Here is an 18047-nt window from a genome sequence, read left to right as displayed (position 1 = left end):
CTAAACTTAACAAGATGATGGGATGATACTTCTTCAATCAAGGCTTTAATATTTCATTGTGAGCGTAAATAATCTTTCATTAGAATTTGATTTGAGTGCTTTTTGGCCTACCTACCTAGATGTGACTAGGTTTAGGAAATAGCAAGGATAATCCATAAGGTTATTGAATGATCCTTATTACAAGAATTCTAGAGAGGGAGCGATTAATTGAAATTTACTGTAATGAAATTTTGCACTTGATTTTGAAGAGTTCTTGCTTGAAGATTGATTTTTCTTTCATCTCAAATCCTTTTTCTAAATCAATCCATGATTTCTTGAATGAGAAAATGACCAAGATGGTCTCTTGACTCATGAAGGACCAAATTAGTTCCCAACTATATTTAATGTTCATTTTGGCCCTTCAACTCTTTAAAGAGGAACCAAAATAGTCTCATAATAGGACTATTTTGATTCCTTTTTAAAGACTTAAGGGATCAAAATGATCCTTTAATATAGTTGGGGACCATTTTGATCTTTCATACAGAGGCAAGAGATCTTTTTGGTCATTTTCTTTTTCTTGAATGAATAACTTGGAGTGAAGTGAATAGAAAAATTTGGATAGACAGGGTCTATTTTAGAGAGAATTTTTTTCTTAAAGTCTTAAGATGGAGGGTACATGAGTACATACATGCATTCATTTTAGACTTATAATACCGTTCTATTTATAACAAGAAGATGAAGATAACTACAATTACAACTTCTAATAAATATGACTTTCAAACTTATAATGGATATTGCTCCACATATTGGGATTAGTTATTAAATTGGTTAAATGTCCTAATCTCGAATAAGAATTGAGTGAGAGAGGAGCACACCCCTTCAAGATTTCCATGATGATTTGGTACTTCATGATGAGGTCGTTTTATGGATTACCGGAAGCCTTCCTTTGTAGCATATTTTTTAAATTTTGTGCCATCTTTTGCATGTTCATTGTTATGTAGCTCATTGTGTGTTGGTGAAACCCAATTAGCCTCTTATGTAACCTTTTGTATCTCCACGATAGCCAAAATATTGATATAACTGACCTAATTGATGTGTTATGGATCATTGGAGTTTGAGTTGGACCCAATACACTAATGAATAAACATCTATTAACCCAAAAAACAAAAATAAGTTAGGTCGCAATTAGCATATAGGAATTACAATCAATGTTTAAAATTGCGTATTCGGGTACTGAGGCTTTTTTCATTCGTGAGGCGAGGCGCAAGCCTCAAGGCGTTTTGAGGCGTAAACCTCAAAATCAAAAGATTGCGTAAACATAAAATGATAAATTTTTTATATACTAATGAGTGAATAATATAAAACATAAAAAACATAAGATATTAAGTGAAATCAAAATATCCCAATAATAAGATAACATGAAATATAGTTCAACTCAAAATTCTATCTTTCTCAAATCCCAGTATTCTTTTCTTTAATATATAATTCCAATTTCCAAAAATAAATAGAAATGACATATCACATAAGAACTCATAAGTCATCAACACTGTCATCACAAGGGGTTCTTCATTTGAATCATCATTATGATGAATTGCTCTCTCCCCTTCCTCCTCTCCTATAGAGTCTAATTTCGGGCATTTACTTCAAGATTTATGTAAGTTTTAATATATATAGCGTGAGGCGTAAGCCTCATGCCAGTGAGGCGAGGCGGGCCTCAACCAAGTGAGAAAAAAAACTCGAGGCGTAAGCATCGAGGCGTTTTTAACTGGAAGTGCAAAGACGGGCCTCGAGGCGAGCCTCATATTGCGCAATTTTAAACCATGATTACAATCATTATGTTTCAACATATGTGGGATTATTTAATCTACTTAGTCATGCTGATGTAGATGTTATAGTCTACACTATTATTTTAAACACTAGCTTGTTGCATTGCATTGGCCTTTTGTGCGTTAATTTGCAATTTTTTTTTTGTTGAAGGAGATTTTTTATAATTTTCCTAGAGTGTAATAAAAAATTACTTTAGTAAGTTGACCTTAACTACATGATATGTTTCTTTAAGGTATGTTTTGGTCATATATTAACATTAATGAATATCATATACTATTATTTGAAATCACCCATCATTGTTTGGATTTTGGAATTGTTCGTAATATATGATACCTAAATCATATCTTATCTTAGGTTTATTTGATTCATATACAATACACTCTAAAGCCAAAGTCTTTGTTCGTTAAGATAAGATGTATTACATATAATATAACTTACACACTCATATTAGTATGGATCAGGTTGATCTAGTTATCATAAAAGCCTTAATTAAGTTCAATGAATTGTTGATTATGGACCGACTCAAACCACTTTTAACTTGATTCTTACCAAGACTTGCCAAGCTTTATGCCACCCAAAACATTGAGTTGCCTTACTAAGGAACATATTATTTGGTCCTCCTTAGATACAAACTCGCTTGAGTGACTTGAAGTCTTGTGAAAATTACTATCCAAAGATCTCGATGATTTATCTAGAGTCATAACTTTTTGATTTAGGGTTTTCACTATAATAAATTTAGGGCTACTCACCCTTTATTTTGAATTCATCTTAAAATTTCATCTATACCAGCTATGCTGAGTTTATTTTTTTGTATTTTTCTTATAATTATTTCATGTATGTCATCTTATACCACCAAATTTGATCCTTTCCCTGTAATTAAAATTCATTAAGTTGCTCACCTAGTCACTTTGTGTTTGGATTTCAACATGAGATACAAGTTGTGCAATATTTGGAGTCTTTTGTTTCCTAAGCATTGCTCATGCAAGACCTTCGGGAGAGTCTCCTTCTATGCTTTTGATTGAAATGCTTGAACTCACCAACAACCACATAAATGTGGAGGACTATAGCAGTGATTACAACTTCCTCTAATCTATATCACCCCAGGCCTGTTGTGTACTCTTGGTAATACCCTTGAGATCGTTGGAGGAAGTCACACACAATCATGATAAGTCGGCTAAGAAGCTGCACCATTGCCATAACAATGATAACAACATTGTGGTTTCTACCTCTAGAGGTGAGATGGGGTTCAATTGACCTCTGACCTCATTGAAAGGGATAGGTCTCCTAGTTGTCATGGTACTCGACTTATACTCCTATTCAATTGCCATTGGTGAGATAGTAGATTCATCCATGATAAGGAGTACTTTTGCTGACCATCATAAATGTGTGTAGCATCGCATGGTTGAGATTGATCAAAGTATTTTATATAAAGAGCATCAAAGTATTTTATTTTTTTATAAAGAGCATGAGTGCTACTTGTGTTACCATCTCTAGGGCTTGGTCAGTGGAAAATCTCAACAAAACCTCTCCTCATATAAATCTCAAGTTTATCAACTTCTATTCATAGTCAATTTCCACAAAAAATCCCGAAAGCCAAATTTTATCTTAATTTTCTTGCTTTCCCCTTTCTTTCCTTCTCCTTTTCTATAACTAGCTCCCAATTTTCCCCTTTTAATTCGCCTCTACAGAGCTATGGATGAGAGAGCTTCCAGGCTGATCGAAGGGGAGTGGCTTTGACTTAGTGTTAAGGTATTATATTCAAGTAATTGCTTAATTCCGTTATCCTAAAATGCCCGTAATTGCACTTCATCCTAACCATCCGATTTCCATCAGCCATTGTATCCCTGAGAAAGTGAATTTGCTGGAAATTAAAAGGCTGCTGTAGTGCTATACTTGCAATGAATAGTGTTATTTAATTTTTACTTCGGAAAAATTTAATTCATATAAGCTTATATACTCAACATTATCTATATATATTTAATTATTCATGTACTAAAATGATCTGAATAATTTATAGGAATTTATAAACATACTAATTTTAAGTTTTAAAATACGTGAAAAATGAGATATAAATTTTGAGACTTTTTACCTTTAAAAGTTTTTGAATCTTACGTAAGGTCCTAAAGTACTCGTCAAACGTAGTTGCCTTATATTTGAAACTTGCCCGCAATTCCTACCTATTAGACAACTATTAGCTAGACTCACTTAATATAAGACTAGCTATTCTGAGTTATGTATTTTTCTTGTTATTTATCATATAGCCCATCTTATATCATCAACTTGATCCTCATTTATAAACAAGGGATCAGTGTTTGGGCATAAATGAGATATAATCTATATTTTGGGCTAAACTTGCCCATTGAAATCTCTTTAGATTTCATTGTTATATATTTCTCTTTCCAGAGATTTGACTCTAAGCTTGGTTTAACTCATCTTTTCTCTAAGGGATTAATCAGCTTCTTTGTAAACCTTGATCACTTAAAATTACGATCCCTCTTTTTTTTTTTTTTGGACATTTAGGTCAATTAAGGCAAACTCACACACACAACGCATACACATAGACTCGAACCTTGGACCTCTTAATTGGAAGCCTAAGCTCTCAACCAATAGGCCAAGGAGAGTTGTGTAAATTACGATCCCTCTAAAGAGCTATTTGGTTTTATGTGCTTTTGTGATTAATTTAAAATATTACAACTTAACTGACCAAAGCTCCTTCCAAAATTCAGCATGAAATAGAATAGTATTTTTGAACAAGTAGGAAACGCGGAGTAACATCTGGCAATTTCTTTTGAATTTATGCGGCTTTGATGCCCATTGATTTCTCATATTTGTTTATGTTTTTCCCCTCACATTCCATTTCTTATAGCGAGTCTCTTCTAATTCTTTTTACTGGTTTTGCATGTCAAATCACTTCCTGTATCATCTACAGGGTCAAAGCTAATATTGGACCGTTAGTTTCACTTTAAGCATTCAGACTAATTTAATTTCTTATGTCAACAGGTATGCCCCATCTGCCTTTCCCAGCATAAAGATCTTGCATTTGGGTGCGGCCACCAGGTAAAAATATTTTAGAAAAATTTACATTGATTCCTGATTGTTCTTTAACCAAGACTGACCGCCATAATTTTTATAATTCACAGACTTGCTATAATTGTGGTAAAGATTTGCAGCTTTGTCCCCTTTGTAAACGTGTAGTATCCACTCGAATAAGGCTTTATTGAAAGATTGAACTTATATTGAAGGGAAAGGAGACTTTGATACTCTGCAGTATGTCTTTGGTACTATTTATTTTTGTGTCAAATATTCGATCATAATTTAAATTTATCAAAGTGGACATATTCAGGCAAAAATCATCAACATATTGTATATAACTGATTTGTATGAACTGTGCATCCTGCTCATTGTTGGCTCTTTTTCATTTTCATTGTAAATAACTTCTTTAATATAAGTAAAGGCATTTAAGGTGTTCTTGGGCTCTTTGTTTTTGCCTGGGTGACAAATTACTACCTTTATTACATATTATTTCCCTGATTTGTAGAGGCTCTGTTGATTTCAATTTTGTTTAGCAAGCCTATCATGTTGTCATGAGTAAGCCATTCTATCTGCACATAATAGTTAATGTAACATTTTATCTTATTTGCAAAGTCACACGCGCTCGATGTGCGAGTTAGGACAAAGCGATAAACATGTAATATTAAAATGAGGTTAAACTACAAAAAGAATTTTCTTGCTTTTGTATGCGGCCAATTTAGTTTCAAAATATTATATGTATTTTTTTTTAATTTATTCTCTCGGTTATATTAAATTGATTCAAAATAACCTCTTATGATTAAATTAGGATCAATTTTGTATATTCAAGAGATTAAATTGAGATCATTTTTAATCAATTGGTACAAGAAATACTGTTTTTGATCAATTTTGTATATGTAAAGGGATCAAGGTGAAGAGATGAGTTACTCTGGCTATCATTTTGACTGTATTCTTACTTGTAATGCAAAATCACAAGTCTAGATGGGAGTTGCAATGGTTAAAAGCTAATGATAAAAATTTTTTTGTATATGGCTGTGATGAAAATCAGTCAATCTTCAGTTTCTAGAGAAACTATGGCCTTCATGTAGAGAGTTGAAGCAACTACTGTGTTTTTGAAGATCAATGCTTGCATGTATATAGAAATGCGTGGTAATTTGACATCTTACTTGGAAATGAAGAAAAAATTAGTTTGTCAGTAATGTTTCAATTCCAATGCTAATTGGAATGTCTACACCTTTCCAATACAAACCTTTTTATCAATGATCAAGCTCCTAAGAGTAAATCTTCTATCCATAAGATCCATTCAATTAATATCAATCAAAAATTATTTTGAAATATAAGGTCTACTTGATCACTCTTAATCAATCCTCTAAATGTAAGTGAATTTGATCATTTAACATTGGTCTTATCATTCTAAATATTGTCTTATTAGTGGAGCTTAATTGATTCATAATATATGTAAGCAAGGTCAAACAATATATAGCTAGGATCATAAGTAGGTCTATACATTTAAATCCCATAGTTGTATTTTGATAACGCCTAACTTGCATTGTAAGGCTCAATTTATAAAAACTAAATTATTTGCATAGGAACTTATTTAATATAATTATTTATAATTTAATTATAATTATATTTAGCTACTATGGTCATCATCTTCAAGGCTTTTAAGCTAATTACTGAATATTTACATTGATGATTTAATAATCTTATTTGATCTTAATGGGCTCAGCTCTTCTCTTTCAGGATGCATCTCATTAGCAAGAAGATTCTTAGAGACTCCAATCTCCTCATTCAAGGGCCATGAGTAGCTCACAGATTCTAACAATGGAACAATAGAAGAAAAGCATGTGCTCTATTCTAACTAGGGCTTCGTCATTATTTTCGAAATCTGAAGCTTCTTCCATGAATGGTGCTTCTTCCATGAATGGTGACATCGGATTCTCCACTCAAAGACATGGCTCAATGGCATCCAATGGAGGCAGTAAATCCTCGCCGAAGCCCCAAGTCTAATGGTATCTCCTTCGATCAAGTCAACAGGGATGTTAGGTCCGTGAACTGCAGCATAAAAAGCAAGCATCAGTTACAGAATAAACGATGATCGTTCTTTGCGGAAAAAAGATCGAATAAGAAGAGGTCTTCTTGCGAAGAAACAAACCCCAAGGGCCAAGACCGAAGGTCGTCCGCCCCGTCCGTTCGCGAATGAAAATCAGAGCTCCATTGCTGGTGTAGAGTTGCACGCGTTCTTCGGCTCCATCTTGGCTGTTCGACTACGCTCCCCCTTCCTGTCGGATCGGAGAAGTTACGCCATTTTGATCAGAAGCAACAACGGGAGCTCGCTGGCTGTGAAGGTAACTGTCTCCTTTTCGCGCGCTTCTTCGGCCAAATCCCGTAAATCCGCCGAACCGAGGGATTTAGTAAATCCCGGATTTATGCGGTAAATCCTTAAATCCGGGATTTAACGCGCGCACAAAAACCGTTTGGCTTGATTTAGCACTAAATCCAGCTTAAATACCGCTGTAAATCCGATACCAAATTGCCCTAAAGATAGCATTATTGCCATCCACCCATCCATATAAAAAAGAAGGGAGTCCTTCGCCGATTAGCCTGAGACGCCTTTCTCGCCTGCGAAACAAGTAGCTCTTTGACGGAAAAATTGATTTTAGATATGACCAAAAAGCTCCAACTTCCACAAAACCCACCAGCTCAGGAACCATGTTCCAAATCCATTTATCGCATTCCCAAAATCCTCACCGACGTCAACAGCCATGCGTTCAAGCCCAATCTCGCCTCCTTCGGCCCTTACCACAACAACTGCCACCATTTCTACCCCATGGAGGAGCATAAACACCGTGCCCTCATTCAATTCCTCCGCCGCATCGCTAAAGCCTCCAAAACCCCCAATGACGTCCTCATTGCCATGAGAAGGGTGGAGTCCCGCCTCATTGCTTACTACGACCGCCTTCAAGTCGAGAAGGACGATGAGGACTGCTTAGAACGTTGCCGATTCTGTTGTCGTGATTGGCTTAAGGAGAAGGACCAGTTCCTCAAGGTTATGATTGTTGACGGCTGCTTCGCCTTAGAAATCATGCTAGCTGATAAGAGATTCGCCTCCGGGGAGCAAAGCGAATACGACTCTCACGATCCAATTTTTGGAGTGGAGAGAATGATCGAAGTTGTTCCTCGTCTGAAGCGAGATATGCTTATCCTCGAGAATCAGCTCCCGCTTTTAGCGCTCACTACATTGGCAACCATCGATGGATCAGAGGTAATATTCTAATTAATTGGCCTAATTAATATTTATTTTTATCAGAATAATCTACTATTTCTCTTAATTTTACCAAATTAGATTGGAGATGTGAATACTCTAATCAAAGATTTCTACAACCTCTCTTCGGCTTCACCAAAAGATCAGATAAGCGACGAATGCTTTCATATCTTAGATCTGTACAGAAAAATATTAACATCTGAGGGAGAGTACTTGCCGAGCTATAAGAAGAATATACAGTCAGCCACAAAGCTCAAAAATGCTGGAGTATTATTTTGTAAGAGCAAAACTAATTCCCTTAGAGACATTAGTTTCAATGGCGACATTCTATCTCTTCCCCAGCTAGAAGTTGATGACACCACTGAGTCATCGTTGCTCAATCTCATGGCCTTCGAGCGCTTACATGAGACTGCAGGTAACGAAGTGACAGCTTATGTCTTCTTTATGGATGGCCTCATCAAAACTGTTGATGATGTAGCTCTACTGAGAAATGAGGAGATTATTAAGGGCTTGGTGCATAGTGATGAAAATATTTTCAAAATATTTAGTAAGATTACCAAGGAAGCGACACTTGCGGGTTTGATGGACGACATAATCGGTGTGAACAGTAAGTTCAATACCTATTATAAGAAGATGATGCACTGGTGGAGAACAAATTTTGTTGAGACATATCTTGAGAGTCTTTGGGTCTTCATCTCACCATACGGAGGTTTGCTTCTCCTGGCTCTCACAATATTTAATACTATGTGCACCATATTGCGATATTATAAAGCATAGTTAATATTGACAAAGCGTTGAGAGAATTTTTATGTAATTTCAGTGCTTGATTATTGATTATCTTTTAGTGCTTGATTATTGATTATCTAAAGTTTATCAAATCAATTTCTGGTTTTGAAAAAAGTTTGATCTTGTAGACTGTTACTAATGCTTTGCCTTTATATTTCATTTTGCGATTTTTGCATGTAATTGGTTCGAATCGATAAGATATGATAGTTGAAATGGGGAATTGATGAATTTGTCAAGTTTTTGATGAATCACCCACTTTTAATATTGCTCAATTTGTGGTTTAGCTTTTGATCAAATATCTAGAAATGAAAGGTTTAGATTAAAAAACTATTAAAATCTACATACCTGATTTTCTAAACTCTCAACTATTTGAAGTTCAATAACTTTTAAGTAGAGGAAGACATGGTGATGAAATCTATATACCCAAATTTCCAAGGGGAAAGACAACTGTGTAAGTTCCAACCAAAGTGAATGAATAGTTTACGTTTTGAGTATTCACACCATGAATCGAATGAACCTGACATGATCATCAATAGTTTTTTTATAGCCCGTTTAGAATCTCCTTCAGATCTTCATATGGGGAAAATGATGAAACCCAGCCTAGAATAAAAAGATCAAATCCACTAAGAAACGATTGGTTCCTTATGGAGCTTCGAAGTGAGGTTATTTTTCTTCATTGTTATCCATGATTAAATGAACCACTAAAATGATTTTAAGCATATGATTTTCACCTTTGAAAAGCTGATGATAAAAAAAAGATAAAATTCAATCTCACTGCCTTTCAATATAATATATCACGAGATTATTAGATGCGGAGTGCGGATGGGGAGAACCGTCCGCACAAGCATTGTTCGGCGCTAGGTACCTGCACTCGGTAATGCTGGATAACGCTGGGTACCGATAGATATCCAGTGCTTATGCGGACGGTGCGCACTCCGCTCCTAATAATTTTTCCTGCAATGGAGGCTTCAGGAAAAGCCCACCCACCATGTCCTATTGGTGAAATCTGTGAATGTCCAATGGGAATCCATGGTTGAGAACAATAGAGAGGAATCACAGCTAAGCGCTACATGACATTTAAATCTATTTTGAGCAAAAAAATTCACACAACTTATATCAAATTACCTTAGGTCGCTGGTCCACTTTTCTTCCTAATCCTTCTACGGAAAGTTTATCTAGCCATCTAATTGTTGCTACTTGCTAGTGCAAGAACCATCTAGCCAAGCAAAGATTTTATTTATTGAGTAGTCTATCGCTACTAAATTCAATATATGCACTGAAAGATCATCCATGTTGATCTATCAAACTAAGATTTTATTTCAAACGGTTTTTTTATTGTTTTCTAAAATAAGTTTACTCGACTCTAATTTGCTAGCTTTGTATAAAAGAGATTTTTAGTTTAAAAAAACCTAAGAGAGCCATGCGGGGCGGCGAGATATATATATATATATATATTAAGAGAGAGAGAGAGAGAGGGTTAAAGGGGAGCTGATAATTCTCAAAAGAGATAAAAGAGAGAGAATTTTATTAGATTATTTAATTTTTATACAGTTTCAAATCAACTTTACAGTGTTTTATACTTTTATAAATAAAAAAGAACAATTTTTAGTTGACGGACCAATGGGGCTTGTGCCCTCAAGGGTTCCCACTATAAACCCCACTAGTGATTACATTAGATAATGATTTTATTATTTTATGTATGAAATCTTTATTTTTTTTATTTATATGGGAAGTTTGGGAAGAGGGGTAAGAATTTGGAAATGAATTTCTATGAAGGACTTAAAGGCATGCCAAGGCTAAAGATGTGTAGTGGAAGTGGATTTATGAGGTAATAAAATATATGGGTAAGCTCTTGGGATTGAGGATTTATAATCATAATAACTTGAATGTTGAATATGAATAAATCCTTGTTCTTATAAAAAGTTCTTTATTTTAATTTTTAGAAATATAACCCTTGATATTTGGGAACTTGGGGGAATGAAAGCTAGGAATGATAACTTAAAAAATGATGGAATTTATATTTTAGAATATCAAAAAGTTATGTTCATAAAAAAATCCCAAATTACAACTTTTGTTGGCTATCAAAAAATGGAAGCTTCAGCACCCATAAGATTGCAGAAAATAGAGGGATAGCGATAAATGATCCTAATGGATCGTGACCTAATGGAGGGAACCATTCTAAGAAAGAAGTTTACTATAGAGAAGAAGGTTTTCATCCTTTAATAAAAATTAAAAAAAAAAAAACTAATCCTAAGGAAGTATAAACTTAATCCTAAGAAGAAAAGGATGGCTTTCCTAAAGAGAAGAAGACCTACCCTAATTAAAGGGCTAACTAACCTAAGGGAGAGAAGGACAACCATGGTTCGACCATGGTTAATGTCTCGTGATTTTAGATCTTAAACAAACATGGTTAAAGCCCCGTGATTTTCTAAGGGCTGTTTGGCAACAAGTGGGATTTAACTTTAGTGGGATTTACTAAATCCTATAAATTCGGATTTAATAATTTCTAAGGGTGTTAAATCCTGAAAACTATTTGGTATGACAAATATTAAATCCTGAGAAATTGTTTGGTAACATATTTCGAGATTTATGGTAGTTAGAAATTTAAATGTGAAGAAGTTAATTATAAATTATAAATTAAATTTATAATTTAAAATTAAAATTAATGTGTTATTAATTTAATAACATTTTAAGTACAAGTTACTTATTAATTTTAACTATATTTAACAAATTATAATGATAAGTAATTTAATTAGAAATTAGCTTAATTATTAAATTATTTAATTACTAATTATAATATTATTTATTAAATTGCTTATTATGTGTTAATATAATAAGTATTTGATATCTAATTATATTAATAAGTATCTAATTAATTAGTTAATTTTTTAAATAACTAATTATTTAACTAATACACCTACAAATAATTATTTACTTAATTATTAATATTTTAAATTATATTAATTAAGTTAATCAATAATAACTTAGGGTGTGTTGGGAACGGCTGTTGTTGTCGATAAAGTAGGTTGTAAAATTATTGTATAGAAAATTGTTTAGAGAATAAAACATTTACAAATTAAGCAGTCATGCATGAATATTTAGGGAAGTTGTGAACACAAACATTTTAGACAAATTGTTAATGAAGGGGGAATGAAACAATATCACGCATGAAAATTGAACCATAGAGCAGATATTTCAACTGAAAATAGCGCATTATGAAGTGTTCCCAAACAGAGCCAAGTTCATGAAGTATGCTTTCTCACCCTCCGCAATGAATTATCATCATAATCAATGGAACCATGACCTGCAGAAGCTTCTTCTAATTGTTTGTTTGTATCCATATTATTTCCTTCTCTACACCAGCAATAACCATCTTCATCCAGTAAGGTGTAATGGGATAAGTGATAAACTATTTGAGCTTCTGAGAATCTAAAAAGATTAAACTGGGAAGTTGGATACTTTGTAAATACATGAAAATTTTTTGCCTTAGGTTACGATATGAAGGGCATAAATCAAAGAAGAAAAAAAAAGAGAGAGTCATCATAAGCAATAAATAAAAAACATTGAAATATATCATTTCTAAAGTTTGGGGCTCTCCTAAAAAAGCTTTACAGTTGTAGATCAATTAAAAATAAATCAGATGCATCTGATCCAGCCTGTTTGTTTTTTTTTTTCAAAAAAAAAAAAAAAAAAAAAATAAAAAAAATAACTACACTAACCTAACAAAAAACACAATTTTGCAGATAAAAGAAGAAAAGGTATCTGACGCTAAGCAATGATAAATTGAAAAACTAAACTCAATATATCCCGCAAACTGCTCTTACATCTCCACGAAAACCCAATAAAGAAAATCCAAAGCTCGATTGTAGAAATGAAATGAAAACCTATTTTTTTTAGAAGCGCAGCCAAGGGAATAGAATTTTACCTCAGAGGATTATTGCAATAAGCTTGATACGCCATCGAAAGATTATCTTGATAGGGCACGAATCTCGAGGAAAAATCAAGTTGGAAACTTTCAAAATTAAAATTGGAACCATCCGAACTCCAATTTCAGCAAACTTACAGTCGAACTGAACGTATCAGAAATACGAACCCAACGGCACAAAATTCGACTCAATTTGAGCCCAAATGAGTCCAAATCAAAGACCCGAAGTGCTGTTGGAAGGTTTGAACAACAATTTGGTTTATCAAACAGTTTCCAAACATGATGTGCTTATTGTCGAATCGAGCAGCTCGACGAGACAAATCTAACGAGCCCAAGATCGCCAAATTCCGACATCATTAAGACCTTCAAATGTCTAACGAACAATACAAGATCAAGGGATTTTATATCGGCCGTCCATCAAACCACTCCCCATTTACATTATTCTTTCACCTATTTACAGGCCATGCCACTCTAGAAATCTATAAATAGACCCCTCATTTCTCTTGAAAAGGAGGAGTCCAAGCAAGAAGAGAAGGAAGAAGAGAAGGAAGAAGTTCCTCCTCGACCACCGCCTGAGTTCCGCCGGACCACTGCCTAACGTAGTTTCTCCATCGGACCACCACCTGAGGCCCTCACCTTCGCCGGACCACCACCCGAGGCCCGGACTTCCACAGGACCACCACTTGAGACCCTGTGCTCCACTAGGACACACCTGACGCCCTCACCTCTGCCGGACCATCACTGGAGGCCCTCACCTCCGCCAGACCATTACTGGAGGCTCTCACCTCCGCCGGACCACCGCCTGACGTCATTGCTCCGCTGGTCCACCACTTGAGGCCCTGAGCTCTGCCGGCCCACCACTTGAGGCCTTCACCTCCACCGGACCACTGCCGGACGTCGTTGCTCCGCCGGACCACCACTTGAGGCCCTGGTTTCTGCCGAACCACCATTTGAGGCTCGGACTTCTCCTAGACCACCACGTGATGCTCAAACTTCTTTTGGACCACACCTGAGGCCTGGACTTCCACCGGACCACCACTTGAGGCCCTCTCCTCCGTCGGGCCATCGCCTGACGTCATTGCTCCGCCGAGCCACCACCTAAGGCCCGGACTTCTGCCGGACCACCACCTGAGTCTCGAACTTCTATCAGACGACCACCTGAGGCCCGGACTTCCGTTGGACCACCACTTTAGACTCGAACTTTTGTCAGACCACCACATGAGGCCCAGACTTCTACCGGATCACCACTTGTCGCCCGGACTTCTGTCGGACCACCACCTAAGTCCCGTACTTCTGCCGGACCACCACGTGAGGCTCGGACTTATGTCGGACCACCACCTGAGGCCCGTACTTCCGCCGAACCACCACTTGAGGCCTGGACTTCTGACGGACCACCACCTGAGGCCCGAACTTCCGTCGGATCACCACTTGATGCCCGGATTTCTACCGGACCACCACTTGAGGCCCGAACTTCTGCTGGACCATCACTTGAGGCCTGGACTTCTATCAGGCCACCACCTAATTCCTAGAGTTCTACTAGAGTACCGACCTATTACAACAGTCTTTCTGACCTCAATCTCTGGCCAACTATGATCTTTTGGACCCTTGTCTCCTGTCGACTATGGTCCTTCCAACCTCCGTCGCCTACTACGGTCCTTCCGACCTACATCGCCAAACAACATTCTTTTTGACCTCGGTCTCCTACCAACTACGGTCTTTCGGACCCCTGTCTCCTGCCGACTACGGTACTTTCGACCTCCATCACCTACTATGGTCCTTTCAACCTCCATGACCAGACAACAGTCTTTTCGATCTCTATCCTATCGACTATGGTCGTGCTGACCAAACAAACATGTCTATATTATAACTCTCACCATGTAATGCACTCTATATGATGTATATTTGTATCATTAAGTCAAGACCTTCTCGCAAGGAAGGCCCTCATTTGTAATCGACTGCAAATACTAGTGGATTCATTCAAACTGGGTCAGGCCCCATGGTTTCCCCCCTTTTCAGGGGTTTTCATGTAAAAACTATGGTGTCTCTTATGAATGATACACCCTCTCTCTTATCTGATTGCGTGCTAGATCTTTGTGCAATGCTAAGACGTTAAAGTTCAAGTTTCTCTACCGCCGCGAATATTCCAGGATGCAACAAAGCTCAATGCAAGAAGGGAGATTTCAGAACGCTGAGCAAGAGTTATCGCAGCTGTAAGTTTGGACAATTAAAAAATTGAAATGGCGAGTGAGTCCGATGTAGTTGAGCGTGGTAAGATGAGACAGAAGGAGCGGAGAAATGTATGAAGTGGTCGGATATAATAAAATTTTACAAGAACGAAGAAGACAATGAGTAGTTCATAGTAAATGTAAGGGCATTCACATATTTCTCATACCTACAAACATTGAGAAGCAGCCGAACGTGGGAGGCTTCCTTCGGATGCGTAAAGAAATCGTGAGACATGAAAATTTTAAGAATAGAGCATGATCACAACACCCCAAACAATTTCATGTCGCACAGTAGTGAAAAGGTGATGCAGAACTACTTAGATGCAATGTTATGAGTTTCACTTAGGCTTTGCACAACTCGTTGATTAGAATAAGTTCAGATTAAAATTACTAGCAATTATCCACGACGAGTCAAACAAAGAGGGAGTTAATCTTGTATAGGCTAGATCACATGCGCTAAGTTTTGAACATTCAAGATAGTCAAGAAAAATAAAGCAATGCAAAATAGTAGTTTCAAGTTAATCCCTAATCTAACAATGAGACGTAGGATGCATAGAAGATTACACTCAATTCCTACAAATGACTAAGTTTGGCAAGAGCAAGTGAAAGAGCTTTCGTGATTACAACCAACCAATTGAGAATTTAGAGATAGAAGAAATTAGACTCGATCGTGGCCGTAGATCGGCGGCCACGTCGCTGGTAAACTTTCCATGATGATCTGATGTCCCCATCATTCTCCCGGGGTGGGAGAAAACTCGACTCCGTCGAGTAGGAATCTCTGGCGCTCTCGTAGATCTCTAGTGCATCTGGGTCAATCTGCTGCAGCTCCTCACGATCTAGCCATGTGTCCTCTGACTCGGGCTTTCCTTTCCACCTGATCAAATATCTTCTTCGTCCTCCTTCTCTTGTGGATATGATCTCATCACTTAAGACTGCCTCCACTTGCTCTGCCATAGGAAATTTGGGAATATTTGGTAGTGGAGGTAGGTTTGGGATCTCACAGGGTGGGTTCACACAAGGCTGTTTTGATAGTGGATTTTGTGGGTTAAAATCAGGACCTTCATATGCCACTAAGTCTTCTATGTTAAAAGAGGGATTTATATTGAAATCTGCAGGCAGATCCACTATATAAGCATTGTCATTAATTTTCTTAAGAATCTTGAAAGGCCCAGCACTCTTTGCATGCAATTTCTTAACTGTTCCTGGAGGGAACCGTTCCGGACGAATCCGCACCATAACAAAATCACCAACCTCAAAAGTTTTAAATCGCCGTTTTAAATCTGCATGTAATTTATATTCCTGATTATTCTTTTCAATTTGTTGTGCAATGTCTTTATGAAGTTCATGCAAATGAGATGCAAATGCTGATGCAGACTTAGAAATCCTATACCTAGAACTCATGGGAATCAGGTCTAACGGTTGTCTAGGTTTGAACCCGTATAAAATTTCAGAAGGACTTCGACCCGTGCTTCGGTTAATTGAATTATTATAAACAAACTCAGCAGTAGGAAGAATGGAATCCCAGTCTCTAATGTGCTCACCAACCAAGGACCGCAATAAATTACCCAGACTCCTATTGACTACCTCGGTCTGACCATCTGTCTGTGGATGAAAGACAGTGGAAAAGTGAAGTTTGGTGCCCATTTTCATCCACAAGGTTTTCCAAAAATAGCTAGTGAACTTCACATCTCTATCCGAAACAATGGTTTTGGGTAAACCATATAAACGGATGACCTCATTGAAGTATAACTTCGCAATGTGAGAGGCATTAGATGTTTTAGAACATGGAATGAAGTGTGCCATTTTGGAAAACTGGTCAACTACCACACAAATAGCATCGTGCCTATGGAGTGTCTTGGGCAGGCCTAAAATAAAGTCCATACTAACGTCCTGCCAAGGACAACTGGGGACAGGTAGAGGAGTATAAAGACCAGTGTTCTTCTTTCGTTGCTTGGCCAGTTGGCAGGTGTGACACCGACTGACCAGCCGACCAACATCTCTCTTAAGGCTGGGCCAAAAGAAGCGGTACTCCACGGCTTCAATAGTTTTGTCCTGTCCGAAGTGCCCAGCGAGGCCTCCGGCGTGGAGTTCCCAGACCAAAAATTCCCTAAGGGAGGTGCTCGGGATGCAAAACCTTTGGGCTTTGAAAAGATAACCATCCTCCAGTAGGAAATCGTCCACAAAGCGCGTGCTGCCAGTGGACAAGAGAGTGTAGGTCTCCTTGAAGTCAGGGCATTCCAAATAATCCCTCTTTATTTGGTCAAAACCCACAACTTCTGCTCTCATCTTAGTGGTGGTCATCATACGACGACTGAGAGCATCGACAGCTTTATTTTCAACTCCCGCCTTATGTCTAAGGGTGTACGTGTACTCCTGAAGGAACTCAACCCATCGACCATGGCGCGCATTCAATTTCTTTTGGGAATTGATATAACACAGAGCTTCGTGATCCGAAAAGATGACGAATTCTTGCAGGAGCAAGTAATGTCGCCAATAACGAAGTGATTGGATTACGACGTAGAACTCTTTGTCATACGTAGAATAATGCTGCCGGATATCGTTCAATTTCTCACTGAAGTAAGCTACTGGGTGACCTTCCTGGGAGAGGACTCCTCCAATTCTGACCCCCGAGGCATCGCAAGTTACTTCGAAGACTTTGGAGAAATCAGGAAGTCGCATATTTGGAGCCTCCACCATTTTCTACTTAATCTCATCAAAAGCTCTAGTGGCGGCTGGGGTCCAGTGGAAATCACCCTTCTTCAGGCAATCAGTGATAGGAGAAACAATCGTGCTGAAGTTCCTTATGAATCTCCTATAGAAGGTGGCTAATCCGTGGAAGCTGCGGACTTCCCGGATAGTCTGAGGGATAGGCCACTCTACAATGGCCCTCACCTTCTCGGGGTCTGCGGAAACCCCTTGGGCTGATACGATGAAGCCCAGGAAGTTGACGCGATCTATTACGAAGGTGCATTTCTTAGGATTGACATGTAATTGCTCCTTCCTTAAGACC

The 18047-nt window shown here is 37.4% G+C and overlaps 2 protein-coding genes across 4 annotated transcripts in view; both read left to right on the top strand.

Moving 5' to 3' along the window:
- The window catches only part of LOC110101360 (E3 ubiquitin-protein ligase RGLG2), a 29712-nt gene extending 24430 nt beyond the window's left edge, over nucleotides 1-5282 (top strand). For all 3 annotated transcript variants that reach the window (XM_020829224.2, XM_028697017.1, XM_020829223.2), the window contains 2 exons: nucleotides 4807-4863; nucleotides 4947-5282. In XM_020829224.2, the coding sequence (XP_020684883.1) occupies nucleotides 4807-4863; nucleotides 4947-5027 (138 nt within the window). In that variant the 3' untranslated portion in view covers nucleotides 5028-5282. The remainder of the gene's footprint in view (nucleotides 1-4806; nucleotides 4864-4946) is intronic.
- Nucleotides 5283-6882: 1600 nt separating this feature from the next.
- On the top strand, nucleotides 6883-8945 carry LOC110101351 (UPF0481 protein At3g47200-like). Its single transcript, XM_020829213.2, has 2 exons — nucleotides 6883-8101; nucleotides 8183-8945. Exons 1-2 carry the CDS (start codon nucleotides 7502-7504, stop codon nucleotides 8876-8878), a joined length of 1296 nt encoding a protein of 431 aa, XP_020684872.1. The 5' UTR covers nucleotides 6883-7501; the 3' UTR covers nucleotides 8879-8945.
- Nucleotides 8946-18047: the final 9102 nt, after the last annotated feature.

The sequence above is a fragment of the Dendrobium catenatum genome, unplaced genomic scaffold, assembly GCF_001605985.2.
Source record: "Dendrobium catenatum unplaced genomic scaffold, ASM160598v2 fragScaff_scaffold_853, whole genome shotgun sequence".
NCBI classification, from domain to species: domain Eukaryota; kingdom Viridiplantae; phylum Streptophyta; class Magnoliopsida; order Asparagales; family Orchidaceae; genus Dendrobium; species Dendrobium catenatum.
Note: the sequence above shows the minus strand (reverse complement) of the source record. Positions and strands in the feature narration are given on the sequence as shown.